Source organism: Cyprinus carpio, chromosome B22, assembly GCF_018340385.1.
Source record: "Cyprinus carpio isolate SPL01 chromosome B22, ASM1834038v1, whole genome shotgun sequence".
NCBI classification, from domain to species: domain Eukaryota; kingdom Metazoa; phylum Chordata; class Actinopteri; order Cypriniformes; family Cyprinidae; genus Cyprinus; species Cyprinus carpio.
Genome location: NC_056618.1, coordinates 3,385,481 through 3,406,355, shown reverse-complemented (window position 1 = coordinate 3,406,355; position 20,875 = coordinate 3,385,481). Strand labels below are relative to the sequence as shown.

The 20,875-nt window shown below is 37.2% G+C and overlaps 1 protein-coding gene across 1 annotated transcript; it reads right to left on the bottom strand.

The window, feature by feature from the left end:
- Window positions 1-9,333: 9,333 nt before the first annotated feature.
- On the bottom strand, window positions 9,334-10,757 carry LOC109084818 (natural killer cell receptor 2B4-like). The gene is made up of 4 exons (XM_042748933.1): window positions 10,748-10,757; window positions 10,563-10,629; window positions 10,084-10,460; window positions 9,334-9,858 (listed from the first exon to the last, which is right to left on the bottom strand). Exons 1-4 carry the CDS (start codon window positions 10,755-10,757, stop codon window positions 9,533-9,535), a joined length of 780 nt encoding a protein of 259 aa, XP_042604867.1. The 3' UTR covers window positions 9,334-9,532.
- Window positions 10,758-20,875: the final 10,118 nt, after the last annotated feature.

Below are 20,875 nucleotides of genomic sequence, written 5' to 3'. Positions count from 1 at the left end.
GGATCGTCAAAAGATGTTGATCCAGGAACATGTCTTACTTGGTAAAATCACAATAACCTTGTTTTCCTGTTCATGTTAATCAGCATTAAATATATTCAAGCTTGTAAAACTAAAATTCTCAAAAGGAAAGTGAGCTTGTGCTGTTTGTGATGATAAACACGAGGTTGCATTTATTCACTGTAGAAGTGCACAATGGAATCTGCTTCTCCTTTTTTCTCTTTCTTTCTTCTTATTTCTATTTAAAATAAAGTATATAATGTTGTGATTCATCTTGGAAGCTGAACAGGACAGATATCCTATACTTACTGAACAAAAAACTGCTCTTCCTCTAGCTGTTACCTCGTGTGACCCTTTTTTTTTTATTTTTTATTGGTTTTTCATATAGGAAAAGCCAAAAAAACAAAACAAACAACAACAAAGCAACTAAACAAACAGATGTAGCTAGCATCAATTTAACAGTAATAGCAAACTTAACAGAGAAATTAACATGGTAGCGTAGCATAACAGATAAATAATAAATACATAACAAAAGCAAAACTACCAAGCGTATGAAATCAAATAGACAGAGTATACATGCAGGAAATACCACAATATCCACCTCCCAACCCCCACCCACCAGGACCCCAAGAGAGAAAAAGATTTTAGTGTAAAAAAAAAAAAAAAACAACTACAATAAAGATTTTAGTGTAGAGATGGTATCATCCCAACATGAGATGTTTTCAGGTTTGGCCAAGTGCAAAGTTCGTACCCAGCGTCCAATAATGGCGATATCCATGAAGTCTAGCAGCCATTTGTTTAAGGATAATAAATGAGGGGTTTTCCATCTACCTGCTATCAGCCTTTTAGCCGCTGTAAGACCAGCCAAAAAAAGGCGTTTGGATTTAGCAGGTAGGTTCAAACCCGAAGAATCATTCATAATCAATAATAAGAGAGTGGGAGAGTAAGGAATCTCCTGAGACAATAATGTGGACAATACACTACAAACATTTTTCCAGAAAACCACAACACCTGGACACTCCCACACCATATGAAAAAAAGTGCCCAAACTCTTTTGCAAGCACAGAGTGCAATTAGGAGAGGGCAAAGCTTCAAATCTGAACAAACCTACGGGGAGTGTAATATGACCTGTATATAAAGTTGTAATGAATCATTCGGTGGTTTGGGTTTCTGGAAGAGAGAGGACAAATTTTGCCAAAATCAAGTGCCAGTCCAGATTATTATTATCAGATGTCAAACCTGCTTTCCAAACTCTATCCAGAGAGAGTGGTTTGTTGATGCCTGCAACAAGACAGCATAAATAATAGAGACCAACCCTTACACCCAGTCAAAACCTTATGAAAAGGATGTAATCCTAGTGTGCCATTCCAAGGAACCCCATAAGTGTGCATTGCTGTACGTAACTGAAGATAAAAGAAAAAGGAGGAACCGGGTAAATTAAAAATTTTCTGAACGTCTAAGAATGAACGGAGACCTTCAGCCCCAAAAATGTCAGATAGTGTGAATACACCATTATTTGCCCAACTAGAAAAGTATATAGGGCGTCCTCCCAGCTGTAAACGAGAGTTAAAGAAAATAGGTGACTGGAGATACCAATTTGGAGATATTCTACAATATTTTTCGGCAGCATTCCAAGTGGAAATTAGCTCAGTGATGATAGACCCAAATTTAACCTTAGATTGTTTAATAGAAATATTAGAGTAAATAAGATCTTGTAATCGGTGGGGCTTTACAATATTTTCCTCAATAGAACGCCAAGATACACAAGATGCCATGTCAAACCAGGTAGAAAGAGAGCGCAACACAAAGGCCCAATGGTATAGTTGGAAGTTTGGGAGTCCTAAACCCCCAGACTTTTTTGGCCTTTGAAGGACAGAGATTTTTAATTCTGTCGTCTTTTACCCCGCCCAAAATAAAGTTTAGAAAGTAGTAAATTAATTTTTTTCCAATACCCTTTAGGAGGGGTGCCAAATGGAAGCATTAGAACCAACAAAATTTATTTGGGGGAGAATATTCATTTTAATCACTGAAATACGGGAATGAAAAGACAAAGCTGGAGAACTCCACTTTTGAAGAAAAGTTTCTCTGTTGACTCTTAATGGCTATGTGCATGAGTTACTTTTTAAATCAGGGGTCAAACTCAATTCCTGGAGAGCAGGAGTCCTGCAGAGTTTAGATCCAACCCCTAATCAAAAACACCTGCCTAATATCTACCTCTGAATGTGGAAGTGATGATCACTAATGTATTTAAAACACAATCCACCAAATATACTACTTCATTATAAAGAATAAATATATATATATATATATATATATATATAGATATATTATATATATATATATATTATATATATATATATATATATATTAATCATAATCACCAAAAATATATATATTTTAAACTAGATTAGTGAATAATTCAGCAGCAAAAGAAAAAAAAATACTGAGTGCATGATAATTTAATACAATATGAATATTTAGTTTTAAAAGAGTTTAGTGGGTAAGAAAAGTTAGCATAATTGTTGGCAAATCTGGTAAAATGTTAATTTAAAAAAAACACACACACATTACAAATTATTATTTATATTCTTATAAAATACATTCATGAAAAAATGTATTAAAAATAAATATATACTATAAAGTTAAAAGATAATGCAACAAATTAAAATATATAGTTATATAAATATATTATGTAATCATATATTATGTAAGATTATAATGCATAATCTTTAAATAAGATATTTTGAAGCCTTATCTTTTAAGAAATATTGTTTAATTAATTTACCCACACATAAATCACATATCTTATAATCACATATCGATCAAACCATTCATTAAGTAAAATCAAAAAAATTGCCCTTTAAAGTCAGATCCCGCTTTTGACACTTGTGTGTTGCTGTAACCTGTTTCATCAAACCCTAACTGTCAGTGAAGATTCATGATGGATGATCATTCACATGGGCCTTTGGTGCTTGGACTCAGATGATTGTTGCATCTTTATTCATGTTATACTAGCACTTTATACATCCCAAGCACAGAAGCATAGATGTGGAGGGGGTTTGTTTTCAGCTGTTTCTTGGAGGTTGAGATGGTATCAGATCAGATGGAGGTTGAATGTTTGAAAGTTTCTGGAGTGAATCTTCTGAAAGAAACTCATTGTAATTGAACCACTAGGTGGCGGTGACTATTAACGTATCAATTTTTTTCTGTATATAATCTTAAAATAAACTGTTTAAATGCTGTAAATAATTTACAGTTAATGTAGACAAAATAAGAGTTGAAAAATCTACTCCTGATCATATTTATTCATCTACTTGGGGAAAAATGTCTATAATGGAAAGTTTATAAGTTTGATGTTAAATGTCCCTTCAGAGTAGCTGATGTCTTTATTATTGTAAATTGTTTATAAATTGTATTTTAGTGTGTTTTCTTTAATTTAATTATAATTCATTGAGCTATTATGTAAGAACAGTAGATTTCAAACATTATTCATTGGAACCATCACCAACTAAGAGCAATCATTCAGCCTGAATTTATAGTTTATTGCTATTACAGTTCATAATGAAAATACTATCAAAGCAACATAAAACACACATTATGCAAATACAAAATGAAAATTAAAGCTGCAAGCAGCGATGAACGGGCCCTCGCACCCGGGCTCACCACCACCGGGTGGCTTTTGTAAAACAGCGAACAGCGAAAAATATGCGTTTAATGTGGTAAATATAAGAGGAATATTTCAAAGTCATTTATATATGCCAGTCTTTCTGCTGCCAGCTGGTGGCGCTATGACTATAACTGGATTTTGTCATGTAGATTTCTTCAGTCCAGCACTTTTATCGCCAAGCATATGAAATTTAGTGTAGCTTGAACATGGAATGTTTGAGTTAGTATAAAGCATGTTGTGTCCTATTGCCAACAGGTGGCGCTATGATTATAACTGAACATTGCCCTTTAGATATCTTCAGGCCATGACCCTTATCAAATATTTGAAGTTTGGTGCAGATTGGACATTGCACGTTTAAGTTAGTGTAAAACAAGCCATTTTCTGTTGTCAGCAGGTGGCGCTATGATCATAGTGGAATAATGACCTTCAAATGTGTTCAGGCCAAGACTCTTTTCGAACATGTGAAGTTTGGGGAAGATCGGACATCTTATGCCTGAGTTACAACAACTTCTATTCCCATGGCGAGAAATCGATCTTTGTCACGGTGCCATGGCCACACCCTTTAATGAAACGTCAAGATATTCACAATTTAACATCGCAAAGGCCTTTAGATTAGACTGACCAAAAAAAAAGATAAAATGTCATAAAATTTCTAGGAGTAGTTTGTTACGGCGTAAAACATGTCACTTCCTGTTGCCAGCAGGTGGCGCTATAGCGATATCTGAATATTGGCATGTAGATATGTTCAGGTCAGGAGTCTTCTCAAACATGTGAAGTTTGGGGCAGATTGGACATTGTATGTCTGAGTTATAGCAACTTCCTTTCTCATGGCGAAACATCGAAATTTGTAAGGCCGCCACAGACACGCCCTTAAACGAAACCTCAAAATCTTCGCAATTTAACATCGCAAAGGCCTTTAGATTACACTGACAAAGTTTGGTGTTGATCTGAATAAATCTCTAGGAGGAGTTCGTTAAAGTACAACCCCTGAAAATGGCAAAAAAACGACACAAATTTTGCAGAGAAAATTCAAAATAACCGACTTCCTGTTTGGATTCGAATTTCATACCAAGAGACTTTTTTGTAGGTATTGGTGTGTTACATGTGTGTACCGATTTTTGTACATGTACGTGAAACGTAGCTCGAGGCGCACTCCGTTGAAAATGTATAGGTGGCGCTATCGAGGCATTTTGCCACACCCAATGGAATATTGGCCTTCAGATGTGTTCAGGCCAGGACTCTTATCAAACATGTGAAGTTTGGGCAAGATCGGACATTTTATGCCTGAGTTACAATAACTTTTATTCCCATGGCGAGACATCGAACTTTGTAACGGCGCCATGGACACGCCCTTTAACGAAAACTCAAGATCTTCACAATTTAACATCGCACAGGCCTTTAGAATAGAGTGACTGAAAAAAAAAGATTGATGTCATAAAATTTCTCAGGGTAGTTTGTTACAGCGTAAAATATGTCACTTCCTGCTGCCAGTAGGTGACGCTATTACTATAACTGAATATGGGCATATCAATCTGTTCAGGTCAGGAGTCTTATCAAACATGTGAAGTTTGTGGCAGATTGGACATTGTATGTCTGAGTTATAGCAACTTCATTTTTCATGGCGAATCATCGAAATTCGTCAGACCGCCACGGACACACCCTTGAACGAAAACTCAAGATCTTCGCAATTTAACATCGCAAAGGCCTTTAGATTAGGCATACCAAATTTGGTGTTGATCTGAATAAATCTCTAGGAGGAGTTCGTTAAAATACAAGGCATGCAAATGACAAAAATGATGCAAAATATGCTCATAAAATTAAATAATAACCGACTTCCTGTTGGGTTTCGGATATTGCTCCAAGAGTCTTTTTTGTAGGTACTGATGCTTTACATATGTGAGCCAATTTTCGTGCATGTACGTGAAACACAGCTCGAGGGCTGTTGATTTTTTCAGGGTAGGTGGCGCTGTCGAGCCATTTTGCCACACCCTCTTCTGAAACCTATATCAGACGTAAATTTTCACCAGGTCTGACGCGTGTGTGCAAAGTTTCAGGACTGTTCGAGCATGTTTAGGCCCTCAAAAATGCGATTCATTTTGGAGAAGAAGAAGAAGAAGAAGAAGAAGAAGAAGAAGAAGAAGAAGAAGAAAGAAGAATTAAAGCTGCAAGCAGCGATGAACGGGCCCTCGCACCTGGGCTCACCACCACCGGGTGGCTTTTGTAAAACAGCGAACGGCGAGAAATATGCTTTTAATGTGTTGCAAATATAAGAGGAATATGTCAAAGTCATTTATATGTGCCAATCTTCCTGCTGCCAGCTGGTGGCGCTATGACTATAACTGGATTTTGTCGTGTAGATTTCTTCAGTCCACCACTTTTATCAAGCATATGAAATTTAGTGCAGATTGAACATGGAATGTTTGAGTTAGTATAAAGCATGTTGTGTCCTATTGCCAACAGGTGGCGCTATGATTATAACTGAACATTGGCCTTTAGATATCTTCAGGCCATGACTCTTATCAAATATTTGAAGTTTGGTGCAGATTGGACATTGCGTGTTTTAAGTTAGTGTCAAACAAGCCATTTCCTGTTGCCAGCAGGTGGCGCTATGATTATAGTGGAATAATGACCTTCAGATGTGTTCAGGCCAAGACTCTTTTCGAACATGTGAAGTTTGGGGAAGATCGGACATCTTATGCCTGAGTTACAACAACTTCTATTCCCATGGCGAGACATCAAACTTTGTCACGGCGCCATGGCCACACCCTTTAATGAAAACTCAAGATGTTCACAATTTAAACATCGCAAAGGCCTTTAGATTAGACTGACCAAAAAAAAATTATAAAATGTCATAAAATTTCTAGGAGTAGTTTGTTACGGCGTAAAACATGCCACTTCCTGTTGCCAGCAGGTGGCGCTATAGTGATATCTGAATATTGGCATGTAGATATATTCAGGTCAGGAGTCTTCTCAAACATGTGAAGTTTGGGGCAGATTGGACATTGGTATGTCTGAGTTATAGCAACTTCCTTTCTCATGGCGAAACATCGAAATTTGCAAGACCGCCACAGACACGCCCTTAAACGAAACCTCAAGATCTTCGCAATTTAACATCGCAAAGGCCTTTAGATTACACAGACAAAGTTTGGTGTTAATCTGAATAAATCTCTAGGAGGAGTTCGTTAAAGTACAACCCCTGAAAATAGCAAAAACGACACAAATTTTGCAGAGAAAATTCTAAATAACTGACTTCCTGTTGGGATTCGAATTTCGTACCAAGAGACTTTTTTGTAGGTATTGGTGGGTTACATGTGTGTACCGATTTTTGTACATGTACGTGAAACGTAGCTCAAGGCGCACTCCGTTGAAAATGTATAGGTGGCGCTATCGAGGCATTTTGCCACACCCGATGGAATATTGGCCTTCAGATTTGTTCAGGCCAGGACTCTTATCGAACATGTGAAGTTTGGGCAAGATCGGACATTTTATGCCTGAGTTACAATAACTTTTTATTCCCATGGCGAGACATCGAACTTTGTGACGGCGCCATGGACACGCCCTTTAACGAAAACTCAAGATCTTCACAATTTAAAATCGCACAGGCCTTTAGAATAGAGTGACTGAAAAAAAAAAAATTGATGTCATAAAATTTCTCGGGGTAGTTTGTTACAGTGTAAAATACGTCACTTCCTGTTGCCAGTAGGTGGCGCTATGACTATAACTGAATATGGGCATATCAATCTGTTCAGGTCAGGAGTCTTATCAAACATGTGAAGTTTGTGGCAGATTGGACATTGTATGTCTGAGTTACAGCAACTTCATTTTTCATGGCGAATCATCGAAATTCGTCAGGCCGCCACGGACACGCCCTTCAATAAAAACTCAAGATCTTCGCAATTTAACATCGCAAAGGCCTTTAGATTAGGCATACCAAATTTGGTGTTGAATTGAAAAAATCTCTAGGAGGAGTTCGTTAAAATACAAGGCATGGAAAGTACAAAAATGATGCAAAATTTGCTCATAAAATTAAAAATAACCGACTTCCTGTTGGGTTTCGGATATTGCTCCAAGAGTCTTTTTTGTAGGTACTGATGCTTTACATATGTGTGCCAATTTTCGTGCATGTACGTGAAACACAGCTCGAGGGCTGTTGATTTTTTTTACGATAGGTGGCGCTGTCGAGCTATTTTGCCACACCCTCTTCTGAAACCTATATCAGACGTAAATTTTCACCAGGTCTGACGCGTGTGCAAAGTTTCAGGACTTTTCGAGCATGTTTAGTCCCTCAAAAATGCGATTCATTTTGGAGAAGAAGAAGAAAAGAAGAAGAAGAAGAAGAAGAAGAAGAAGAAAGAAGAAAGAAGAAGAAGATAAACAAAGCAGATACAAGAGGGTCCTCACACCATCGGTGCTCGGGCCCTAATAAACGAAGCAGATACAAGAGGGTCCTCACACCATCGACAATATATAAATGAATACAGGCAGTACAGAGGATGAAAGTAAATATTAAAAAAACTATTCATCGTCTTAACCACCAGATGGCCTTAATTTTGTGATCCATGAGAGGAAAGAATTGATAAGAAAACTTTTTGACATCACTGAATAATACATTTAGACCACCTTATCTTTGAATGTAATTATGTTTCTTTCCCCAGACAATGTGGTTTAACAATTCTATTTGCATCCACACATTAAACCTATTCTTGTTTTCTTTGATGACTGTATTTTAATTTAAATCCTTGCAATGTTTTATCTTTACAGATTAAACTCAAAGATATGTCACAATATTTATGATATCTGTTTCTTGTCTCCTCTTGTAGATCTGATGTCATAAACCAGGAAAGCAACAGTGGCCACACCCACCAGAGCAGAGACGACCAATCGGATAACAGCTTCAGTAAAACCACAGCAGTGGACTTTGACTTGTGGAGAAAAAAAAAAAAAAAAAAAAAGGAAACAAAAAACAAGTTAAAGCATTAATTTTCAGCCAGCTGACTACAGTCTCTGTCAGGAACTCAAACTGTAAAAATACAAGTATAATCAACATGATGAAAACAATGCCAATGTTGCAAAAATACATACCATACATACATACATAAATACATTAAAAAAAAGAAAGAAAATTATAGGGGACTTACTTGGGGCTTACACAGTGTGAATCACAAACTGTTTTCATTATATGGAAAAAGTAATCAGCGCTGCTGTACCTGAACATGTGTGACAGAGTTGACTGATGTCCAGATGTGTGGTCTGGGGGCTGATGTGATTGTTGAGCACACAGCTGTAGCTGTTTTTATCCTGATATTCCACCTCCAGAGGTAGAGAGAGACTGATGCTGAGATCAGACACACTGATGCTGGACAATAAACTGTTTCCTTTGTACCAGGAGAGAGTCACATGACCCACATTCACCACTGAACACAACAATGAACAATATGATGATGATGATGAAGAACAATTATAAAAAACTAATATTAATAAATAAAAAGGAAAAAGAGCAATAATAAAATTGAAAATCAGATTTAATAATATTATTGATAATTAATAGTAATAATTACAAAAGAGAGAGAGCAATAATAAAATTGATTTAGGGACTCAAAAATGTAAAAAAAAAAAAACATACAGCCTATATCAATAAATATATTTGCAAAACTTAAAAAAAAAAAAAAAAACTTGTTTAGAAAGACATGAGTAAATGATGACAAAAACTCACCCTTTCTGGCATCTTAAGTTATCAGTCTTTGTAAAATCAACAAATTGATTCATAAATGTGAATTATATCAGCGCTGCACATGTGTAACAGAGACATATTTGGACTTTATGTTAAATAACTATGAACTTAATTGTATGGAACCTCCCCCACATATTTCAGCCTGTCATACCTGAACATGTGTTACAGAGCTGAGTGATGTCCAGATGTGTGGTCTGGTTGCTGATGGGATTGTTGAGCACACAGCTGTAGCTGTTTTTATCCTGATATTCCACCTCCAGAGGTAGAGAGAGACTGATGCTGAGGTCAGACACACTGATGCTGGACAATAAACTGTTTCCTTTGTACCAGGAGAGAGTCACATGACCCACATTCACCACTGAACACAACAATGAACAATTCTGCTGTGATGATGATGATGATGATGATGATGATGATGAACATTGTGAAGAGTTACTGATGATGACAGGAACAGACAGACGAGCTGAAAACATAAAAAAATAATAGATGTTTTTTTCAGCAAAATAATGTTATCTTCACTCCTCTCTCTTTACATTTATAAAATATTATTGTTTACATATATGAACAAATATCAGACAGGAAAATTATGCTTAATTAAAGTTATCTAGTTATTTTAATAATCAATAATCGAAATAATAGAAGTGTTAAGATACATCTAACAAGTTAATGAAATCATTATTTATCTCACCATAGACAGTGAGAGTGAATCTCTTGCTCACTCTGTTGATCTGTAGTTGATAGAGTCCAGTGTGTTCAGTTCTGGTGTTTGTGATGATCAGAGATCCAGTTTGATGATCCAGCTTCAGTCTGTCTCTGAATCTCTCATCAAGAACATCATCATATACACTCATTCTGCCATCCATTATGTTCATTTGAATTATTAAAGTGTTTTCAGATCCAAACCTCCACTGAATCAGATCATCATTCATCATTTCAGTAACACCAGAGTGTAGAGTGACTGAATCTCCCTCCAGCACTGACACTGACTTCACTGTAACCGTATCAGCAAACACACCTGAAGAACAGAGACACAGATTAAATATCACAAATAATTTTGTTGATTTTCTTCAATAGATCAGTTTTGTAAATGTAATGAAGAACAGCAGCACAGACACAAAAGTAGCCTGGGATTCATATTTTCTGACGTGTTATTTTTAGTTAGCTGACACTGTTAGTACAGCTGGGTCTGGAGCCAATCTGATTGTTCTCTTCAGTGCCTCTGAGAGATTAAGACCTGTTTCACAGACAGTTAGACTAAGACAGAATTAGGCCATAGTAAAAATAATAAAACTTATAATTAAAAAAACAAAAAAGACAAAACATAAGATCAATCAGTGCAAAATTAAGATTACTGGTGTGCATATTGAGACGAAACATAAGATCAATCAGTGCAAGTTTCTTATATTTCAGTCTGGGAGCCTCGTCTGTGAAACCAGGGGTGAAGGCAGTAGCGGTTTTTGGCACGGGCGAACCGGGGGCGGCATTTTTTCATGATACATGATGGAGGGGCGGCACGAGCAGTTAAAAAATAAATAAATACAATAATCCTGTGCGCCGCAGATTATATATAATTTCACTGTGTGGGGAATTGGCAAACTGGCGCCACTGCCTGCTGAGAAGGAGCCGTGTATGCGCGCCGGGCTGGAGAGAGAGAGAGAGAGAGAGCGAGAGAGCGCGACAGTTCGCGAGAACGACCGAGCGCGTCCGAGAGAGAGCGAGAATGCACGAGAGATACCGAAAATGCGCGCGAAAGAGAGCGACAGTGCTCGAGAACGATCGAGTGCGTCTGGGAGAGAGTAAGAGTGTGCGAGAGAGACCGAAAATGCACGAAAGAGAGCGAACGTGCACGAGAGAGAGAGTGCACGGAAGCTGTGTGAGACGAGAATGCACGAGAGAGACCGAGAATGCGCGCGAAGTCATAGCCGTGCACGGAAGCTGTGTGAGAAGGAGAAAGGGTTGCGGGGCTCGGCGTGGGGAACAGTTCACCAAGACACCAAGATGAATTGGTTCAGTCTTGACTTCTGGTCATGAGTGACAGTGTTGGGGGGATGGGCAGTGCCAAATAAACACAGAGGACAGGAGGAAAAGGTCAAAGCTATCAGGTGCCCAATTTAGAAAACATAAAAAATAAAATAAGAAGCAGATGAGGAGGAGAAACGAGCAAAAGATAAAGGTATGCAACTATGTATGCAACTTCTCTCTGTATGATTATGTCATGAATGAAGGGCTAATGTGAATTGGTGGGTATTGTGGGTTGTCTTTTTGCTGTGATGCTTGCCATGCTTAACAACAATAATTCGGTTTTAACTCAAACACGAGATCTAATTTCACCATAATATTGTGCTTTGCAACAAAACTGTTACAAGTTCAGTTATTATTTATTTCCATTAGTTTGGTTAACATTAGGCCCTGCAATTAGCCAACAGAATTTTCAAATCTGTGTAATTATAATTTAAATCGGACTATTTTTAAAATTGTAATCCATAAACCAGCATCTCAGACGTTATGTAAAAACATTATGGGGTTTAAAAATAAATAAATAAATAACGTTCTGTTACAGAACAGCGCATCGATTAGAAGACATCAGGACTTAAATCATGTTTATCAGGCATTTTGGGAGACACAAGTGAATATGGAAATAAATTATAGGCCTACATCAATATTCCTATAAAATTTTAGATATTAATATTGACATGTTGCCAATTATTACTCCAAGTATTACATTTCTTTTTTCATTAAATGTTGCTCCAAGAACACATTAATATGCAAATTAGATACAGTGCATAGATACATTCCATTGAATGGGAATATTAATTTATGGGCATTTTACCCACATATTGCATAAAGTAAAATGGTGTATTAATTAATTCCATTATATCTCTCATAAAATAGTTGAGAATCATCTTTATACAAATTTTGGTTAAAAAAAAGAATCCATAAACCCAAAACGTTATTGGTGATTGAAAAAAAAAAATCTAATTGTTTTTGCCTTTACATATAATTTCATGTCATTTTATTTTTTAAACAACTGAGTCCTAGACTAGCGTCCACTACAGAGGACATAGCATAACATATGAATAAAATATAATTTTTCAAAAATGTTTTTTAATTCCGTGTAGACCCGCCAGTGGGTGAAGGTTATAGAGTTCATTCAAAAGACTAAATTCAAAAAACTGAAAAAAGGGTGTTTTACAAAAAGTTATAAAGAAGGATTTGTGCAACTGATAAATATAATTTTATCTATCACTTGGGGGGGGGGGGTCAAATACAACTATTTGTGCAGAATTTTGTGGGTTTTTTGGGGGGGGGGGGGGGTTGTCTCGCCCAGGGTTTAATTCAATGTAGACCCGCCAGTGGGTGAAGGTTATAGAGTGGTGAAACTATGACATCACTTTGTAGGCAAAAACCCGGAAGCGAGTTACTGTAGCATTTTAGCACTTCCGGTTCCATTGTCTCAGAGTCAATGGGTTTTTTGAATGAGAGTTTGGTTAAATCCCTAAAATAAAGTCCGTGATTAACACATGACAAAAAAACTTTCACGTTTTATTCTATGACATAAAACACACCAGTTACACCCCACTCAAAAATACTTTAAATAAGGTCGTGGCTTAACAGTTAGAGAGTTTGACCAAGTTGCTAAATGGGACTACAGGCGCTGTCGAAGGTAAACTCATATTTGCCCTGAAATGCAGCACAAGTCTTCAGATGGAAGACGCTCGTTTTATCTCTTACTGATGCAGAGACTCTGGGTTCGTACTGTAAGGTAAACTCATATTATGATTATTCATGTAAACACCACGTTTAATGGCTTAGTCACGGTGGAAGTGAAACTTTAACGCTGCATGTAGTGCTTAAAGCCACATTAAATTTTAATGTTTACGGCCTCATGAAGCTGTTACAGAGCCGATTGAGGATTTTCTAGAAGCAAGGATAAAATAACATTTTGTTTAACTACCCACCCTAACAAAGCTGAAACGTGGTACTTTATTCACTAAAATAAGTTTAATCTGACCATATCCAAAAACTCACTCACTCTGCTGTTATTTAACAGATTAAACGCACTAGATTTTTATTTAATAGTTCGTGGAGACATGTTTTTAATTAAAATATTCATATTAATTAAGGATTTATTGACTTTTAATGAACCTTATTTCGAAATGTACAGAAATCCGTGCTTTCATATGACCTTTAGTTCATTTATTCACTATACTGTTTATTATCAATGTCTCGTTTCAGTTTTAGTTTGGCTCTAGTTTTGTATTTATTCCAGTTTATATGAAAAGGTTCATGTAGCGTGGATTAAAATTCATATACAGAGTAAATCCTCTTCACAGAACATGTTAAAAATAAGTTTGAAACAGTTGTGGGAGGTGTGATGGTGTGACGCTGAAGTGAGCGAGCGTGGTGCTGTAGTTCATTTATAGTCTAAATTTAGCTTTTAAGTTCTGGCGCTTTTATTTAGGCTTCAAAATTCATCAAAGTTATATTATTTTGTGAAGATTATCTTGATGGACAAAACGTGTAAGTTTCATGAACTATGGTTAAACACAGAGCTTATTTTTGGCAATAATCCAAAAGCCTATGGAAAAATTCTATTGGCTTTTTGTCGAGGGAACCAGTGTGATGCTAACAGCTGATCCGCCTCCAGAGTGATGTCATAGTCCCCCACTCTATAGGAAGCCAAATGCTGCAAACCAGATAATGAGGCTGAAAAACACTCCAGCAACACACCTGGACAGAGCCGGTTCATTTATGCTGGACACATAATCAGCTCATTGTTCTTTCATCACACAACAGAAGCAAAAGAGCAGTGATCCTTTGACACTAATATATGTAGGTCATCTTTCAGTAAAGCCACCATGATTTTTTTAATGGTATATTGAAGTATTTATTATAAAGGATTTATACATTTTAAATCCATGTGCCCTCATAATCTTGCCTTCCCTCTTAAGGTTGAAAATGGATGGAAAATTTCCAGTAAATTTCTGGAAAGTTTCCAAAAATCCCTGCAAAACCAAAAAAAAATCACCAAAAATAGACCTTAAAAATAAATTTAAAATAATTTCACTTAAAATCTATTCACTGAACAAAAAATATTTCGTAAATCCAAAAACTCTAAACCTAAGCCCAAAGTAAAAAAGCATCATTTTGGAGCCTTAATTTTTAAGAGTGTAGCATTCATAGATTCTGTACTTTATTTCACAGTAAAACTGTTTCTTATATTGTCGAGGTCCTTTCAATCACACACTATACTCACAAGAACACACACTCACACTCTTCACACCTCAAGACATGCACATATACGTACATTAAACACAAACATCCAGTAATAGCCACACTGTCATGCACATGCTCAAAATAAAACTGGGGAGAAATGGTCAAGTGGAGTCTGCAACCGAAGCTAAAAAATATTCTAGAAAGAAGTATTCTAATGTACTCCAAGCACACATACTCTATGCTATTTTGTGCTGTTACACATAATGCAGAAATTTCCACTTAAATAATACTGGATATAATTTCACAGTTTTGTGTAGTGTAATGACTTGGGTTCATGCCATTCAAAGACTCATTTAGTTCTATTGTTTCCATTTTCACTATTTCTGTCTAGCTCTGTTTTCTTTAGTTTCTATAGTGTTAGGTTTCCATGGCTTTTGGTTTTCTCGTCACCTGTGTCTAGTTTAGCTGCTTTTCCAGTCTCTTGTATTTATAGCCCCTTGTTTCTTTTAGTAGTTACTTCTTTTACACAAAGCCATTAGGTTGCATTTAACTTTTGTCTTGGATTATTGTTACTTCTTTAGATTGCCATCTTTGTAGATCCTCACCCCAACTGCACATTACATGTAGCCTACTGCAAAATGAACACAGTCTAACTATAGTTAGTTTGTAGTTAAACTAGTACATTAATGAACTGGTTAACTTTAACTGAGGAGACATCAGCTGCTGCTGAGTCAGATGTTTGTAGAAGAGCTTTGTCTTCGGTTGCTTTGTGAAAGTTGACTCAGCAGATCAGATGAAGACTGGGAACTTTCTTTTTATTCGAAGACACTTTTTTTATCACACTGGGTGGACTGGGTTTAACTGTTAAACATATAAGCTGCACAATCTTTTCTCAAAACTAGCTTCACTTTTTTAATATTTTTTGCTCAGTAATCTAATCTACAGAGAGTCATGTTTAGTGGATGTATGTTCCAGTGTGAGTTTTTAACAGCTGTGTGTGAGACTCGTATATACACCAGAGGTCTGTGCTTCGTAGCTCACATAATACATCAGAGATTATTTGACAAATGGCAGACCTTGTAATTATCTCAGGCTGATTTGGATTTATTAAAATATCTGCATTAGGTTGTCTGAGATTACTGCAGAGATTGTGTGCACTGGAAAGGACAGATATATTGATAGTTGAAACCATGATCAGCAATGCAGCAATTCACTGCATCAAGACAGAAACATAATGACATCATAACTAAAATCAAGGAAACAGCCTAGCGAGCATAAAAGTTATATTAGATATTTATTATTATTATTATTATTACAATCTCTAGTATTTGTACAGGCTGCATTATTTATTGATTGATAGTGACATTGAATTCATTAGAGCTCCACAATAATAACAATAATTACATAAAAAAATCTGTTCTGTAACTTACCAGCCAGGCGGCAACAGCACAAACAGCAAAAAGCCAATGTGTGAAACATTTTCATCATCAGTGTGAAATAGTTTCAGTCAAATTTGAAACCTTGCAGTAAAGTTGTGTAGAGATCAAGCTGTTAACAATGTGAACTATCTGCTGACTTCCTCCAGACTGAAGACTGAATCAGACCATGCCCCATGTGTTCAACAACACTTCCTGTCTAAAACTCACCCAAAGACAGTCAGTAAATAATTGGCAGCTAGGAGAGCCTTTGTTTTATTATTATTATTATTATTATTATTATTATTATTATTATTATTATTATTATTATTATTATTATTATTATTTTGACAAAAGCTATTATTCACTACTTATTAAATATTCCTTTTAGGTTGTGGTTTACTAGACAGTATGTTACTAAAAAAAAAAAACCTTTGTTGGTTTCCTTGTTTGTATGTCATGTTTGAAAAAAAAAGATAAATATCTTAATGAATAAATATAAATGTAGATGTGAATTTACTGAACTCAGTTATAACTCGCTTGATTTTATGAACATGTGACTCTGCCTGTGAAAACCCAGCTAAAGTCTTTTTTTATTTCTTTTTGTGATTTACTATTTTACATAAAATCATCCTTCATAATGTAAAGAACATTCTGTAAAAATGTAACCTTGATATCTTTAATATTGACTGAGTAAGGACATGTCAATGATTGAAATCATAGTGAAATTAAAGGTTGAAATCAAACTTTGTTGCTTGTTATCTCATAGATTTTGAGACTTTAGCCTGGACTTCACAGACAGCATCACATATTCTTTTGTGGTTGTTATATTTTTAACCAGTGAAGGTCTGAACAGTTGCAGTGCAAGTCTTAGCAACAGTTTCTGTTTCTTCAACAGGCTGCAGATCGAGGCGGGGCTGCATGTGTAGCCCCGCCCTATACCTACACCCTAATTGTTCCAACAACCTTCAAAAAAAAAAAATAAAAACAAAACTTGCAAAAAAAAAAAAAAAAAAAAAAAAACGTAGTTGGTGTAGGATGGAGTATGTTGTTTAAAAAGCTAAAAATCCTGTGCAGTTTTACAAAGCCTTCATTATAATGCACAGAAGAAAAAATAAAACATTAACCTGTAACCCTCCCTGTCCCTGAAATGACTGTTTTGCTAAATTAAGCTGATCTTTAGACTAACAGACGAACAACGCACTACATTTAATAAATGGGAGGATCAGGTCTTCAGATAGAAGAATGAATTATGAATTAAAAAAATGTATTATTTCATATCATCAGAGTATAAGAAAGGAAATGAAAAGGATGTATCAGTATTGTTTTAATTTGTATAGCCTGACAAGACAATTATTGTTACATATAATTATCTGTCATGCAGATAACAGGCTAATGTGTCTGCTGTGTGCCATTTCAATTTTTATGAAAATGTAATTTTCTTTAATACATTGCAAATCATAATCCTTTCCTCCCCTTTATTTCAGGAAAATATGCTGCTCCTCATTATTTTAAAGTGAAGAAATCGAGAAACTTTTATTTCTACCGTTCAGTGATGATTCTGAAAGACATACCTGTAATCTGTTGCTATAGTAACGAACACAATTTCATGCATCGTGCTCTTATTTTAGTGCAGGTGTCTCACAGTCATTGCGGTCAAATATTGAGATAAACTTTATAAAGTATCATCTATTTATATCAAATAAACACATTAAAACCATAAATTATCCGAAACCCATTTTAATGCATTAAAAAGGTGGATTCTTTTCATTCAGCTGGAATGATTCGGGACATTCTACGCGATGCAAAATTTAATCCAATAAAACTGTGTTTTTTTTTTTTTTCTAACTAAACAAACAAATAATAAATAAATCAATCCATACACAAACAAACAAATCAATAAAAAAAAAGAAATCAGCGAAACGATGACACGTTTAATCACGCGTTAAGCGTTTTCCTCCCATAGAAAACCATTAACCTAAAAGGAAAATGCTTAATCAGAATCAGAATCAGAATCAGAATCAGAAAGAGCTTTATTGCCAAGTATGCTTGCGCATTACAAGGAATTTGTTTTAGTGACATAAGCTTCCAGTACACAAAAGAAAAAAAAAAAATAAAATAAAATAAAAAAAAAAAAACCCTTTGCAGATAAATAAGTGTATAAACAATTGTGCTATAATTGATAATGGAATTGGATTGAGTAAGATGCAGGGGATGTACTAGGATGAAGGGGGGGGGTAACAATAAAATATAAGGATATTGCACATTTTTATTGTATAAGTGGGGAACATTTAACTGTTCATGAGGTAGATTGCCTGGGGGAAGAAACTGTTCTTGTGCCTGACTGTCCTGGTATTTGCGGCTCTGAAGCGCCGGCCAGATGGCAAGAGTTCAAAGATGGGGTAACTTGGGTGTGAGGGATCCAGAGTGATTTTCTGAGCCCTTTTCCTCACTCTGGATGTATACAGTTCTTGAAGGGTGGGCAGGGGAGTACCAATAATCCTTTCAGCAGTCCGAACCGTTCTCTGTAGTCTTCTGATGTCTGATTTTGTAGCTGAACCAAACCACACAGTTATTGAAGTGCACAGGACAGACTCAATGACGGCTGAGTAGAACTGTTTCAGCAGCTCCTGTGGCAGGTTAAACTTCCTCAGCTGGCGAAGGAAGTACAACCTTTGTTGGGCCTTTTTAACAATGGAGTCAATGTGATTGTCCCACTTCAGGTCCTGAGAGATGGTGGTTCCCAGGAATCTGAATGACTCCACTGCAGCCACAGTGCTGTTCATGATGGTGAGTGGGGGGAGTGCAGGGGGGGTTTCTTCTGAAGTCCACGATCATCTCCACTGTTTTGAGCGTGTTCAGCTCCAGGTTGTTAAGACTGCACCAGACAGCCAGCTGCTCAACCTCTTGTCTGTAAGCAGACTCGTCACCGTCCTGGATGAGACCCGATGAGTGTGGTGTCGTCTGCAAACTTCAGGAGCTTGACAAAGGGGTCTTTTGAGGTGCAGTCGTTGGTGTACAGCGAGAAGAGCAGGGGGGAGAGAACACATCCCTGAGGGGCACCAGTGTTGGTGGAGCAGCTGTTGGACATGAATTTCCCCAGTCTCACTAGCTGTTGCCTATCTGTCAGAAAGCTGGTGATCCACTGACAGATAGAACTAGGAACAGAGAGCTGGGTCAGTTTGGTCTGGAGGACTGTTGGGATGATGGTGTTGAAAGCCGAACTGAAGTCCACAAACAGGATCCTCACATAAGTCCCTGTTTTGTCCAGATGTTGCAGGATGAAGTGCAATCCCATGTTGATTGCATCATCCACCAGACCTGTTTGCTCGGTAAGCAAACTGCAGGGGGTCCAGTAAGGGTCCAGTGATGTCCTTCAGATAAGCCAGAACCAGTTTTTCAAACGACTTCATGACGACAGATGTTAGAGCCACAGGTCTGTAGTCGTTAAGTCCTGTAATCTTGGGTTTCTTTGGAATGGGGATGATGGTGGAGCGTTTGAAGCAGGAAGGCACTTCACACAACTCCAGAGATCTGTTGAAGATCTGTGAAAAGATGGGGGCCAGCTGGTCAGCACAGGTTTTCAAACAGGCTGGTGTAACGCCATCTGGGCCTGGTGCTTTTCTTCTTTTGTTCTTCCTGAAGACCTGGCGCACATCATCTTCACAGATTTGAAGAGCAGGAGGTGTGGAGAGGGGGATTGCAGGAGGTGTTAACGGTTGTGTAGAGAGATGGTCAGAATGGGTGTTGGGGGTTTCAAATCTACAATAAAACTCATTCAGGTCGTTAACAAGTCGTTGATTAGCCTCAGTGCAGGAGGATGGTGTCTTGTAATTAGTGATGGCTCTCAGTCCACTCCACACAGAAGTTGAGTCATTGGAAGTAAAGTGGTCTTCCAACTTTTTAGCGTAGGTCTTTTTAGCCACCCTAATCTCTTTGTTCAGTGTGTTCCCTGGCCTGATTGTACAAGACTCTGTCCCCATTTCTGTAGGCATCCTCTTTGGCCTGACGAAGATGTCTGAGTTTTGCTGTAAACCATGGCTTATCATTGTTGAACGTTAAAAAAGTCCTGGTAGGAATGCATATATCCTCACAAAAACTAATATATGATGTTACGGTCTCTGTGAGTTCGTCCAGATTGGTGGTAGCAGCTTCAAAAACACTCCAATCAGTGAGGTCAAAACAGGCTTGTAAATCCTGCTCTGTTTCGTTGGTCCATCTCTTTACAGTCTTTACTACAGGTTTAGCAGATTTAAGTTTCTGCCTGTAGGTTGGTATAAGATGAACCAGACAGTGATCAGACAGTCCCAAAGCTGCTCGTGGAACAGAGTGATATGCATCCTTTATTGTGGTGTAACAGTGATCCAATATATTACTGTCTCTGGTGGGACATGTAACATGCTGTCTGTATTTTGGCAGTTCCCGGGAGAGATTGGCTTTATTAAAGTCCCCAAGAATGATTAAAAACAGAGTCCGGGTGTTGTTGTTCTGTCTCTGTAATCTGGTCAGCGAGTTTCTGTAAAGCCAGACTTACGTGCGCTTGCGGAGGGATATAAACACTCACCAGAATGAACGAGTGAAACTCCCGCGGCGAATAGAACGGCTTGCAGTTAATGAAGAGTGTTTCGAGATCTGAGCAGCACATCTTCTTTAACAAAGTTACATCTGTACACCACCGTTCATTGATGTAAAAGCATGTCCCGCCGCCGCGCGATTTCCCCGTTGATTCTGCGTCGCGATCCGCTCTGAACAGCTGAAAGCCCGGCAGATGGAGCGCACTGTCCGTTATGGCGTCATTGAGCCAGGTTTCCGTGAAACACAGAGCAGCAGAGTGTGAGAAATCCTTAT

Coding starts and splice junctions, on each gene's coding strand:
- LOC109084818 (XM_042748933.1), bottom strand. Junction 10,461..10,562: donor GACCCAGCTGTACTAACAGT/GTCAGCTAACTA, acceptor GATCTATTGAAG/AAAATCAACAAAATTATTTG. Junction 9,859..10,083: donor ATTCACTCTCACTGTCTATG/GTGAGATAAATA, acceptor TTATGTTTTCAG/CTCGTCTGTCTGTTCCTGTC.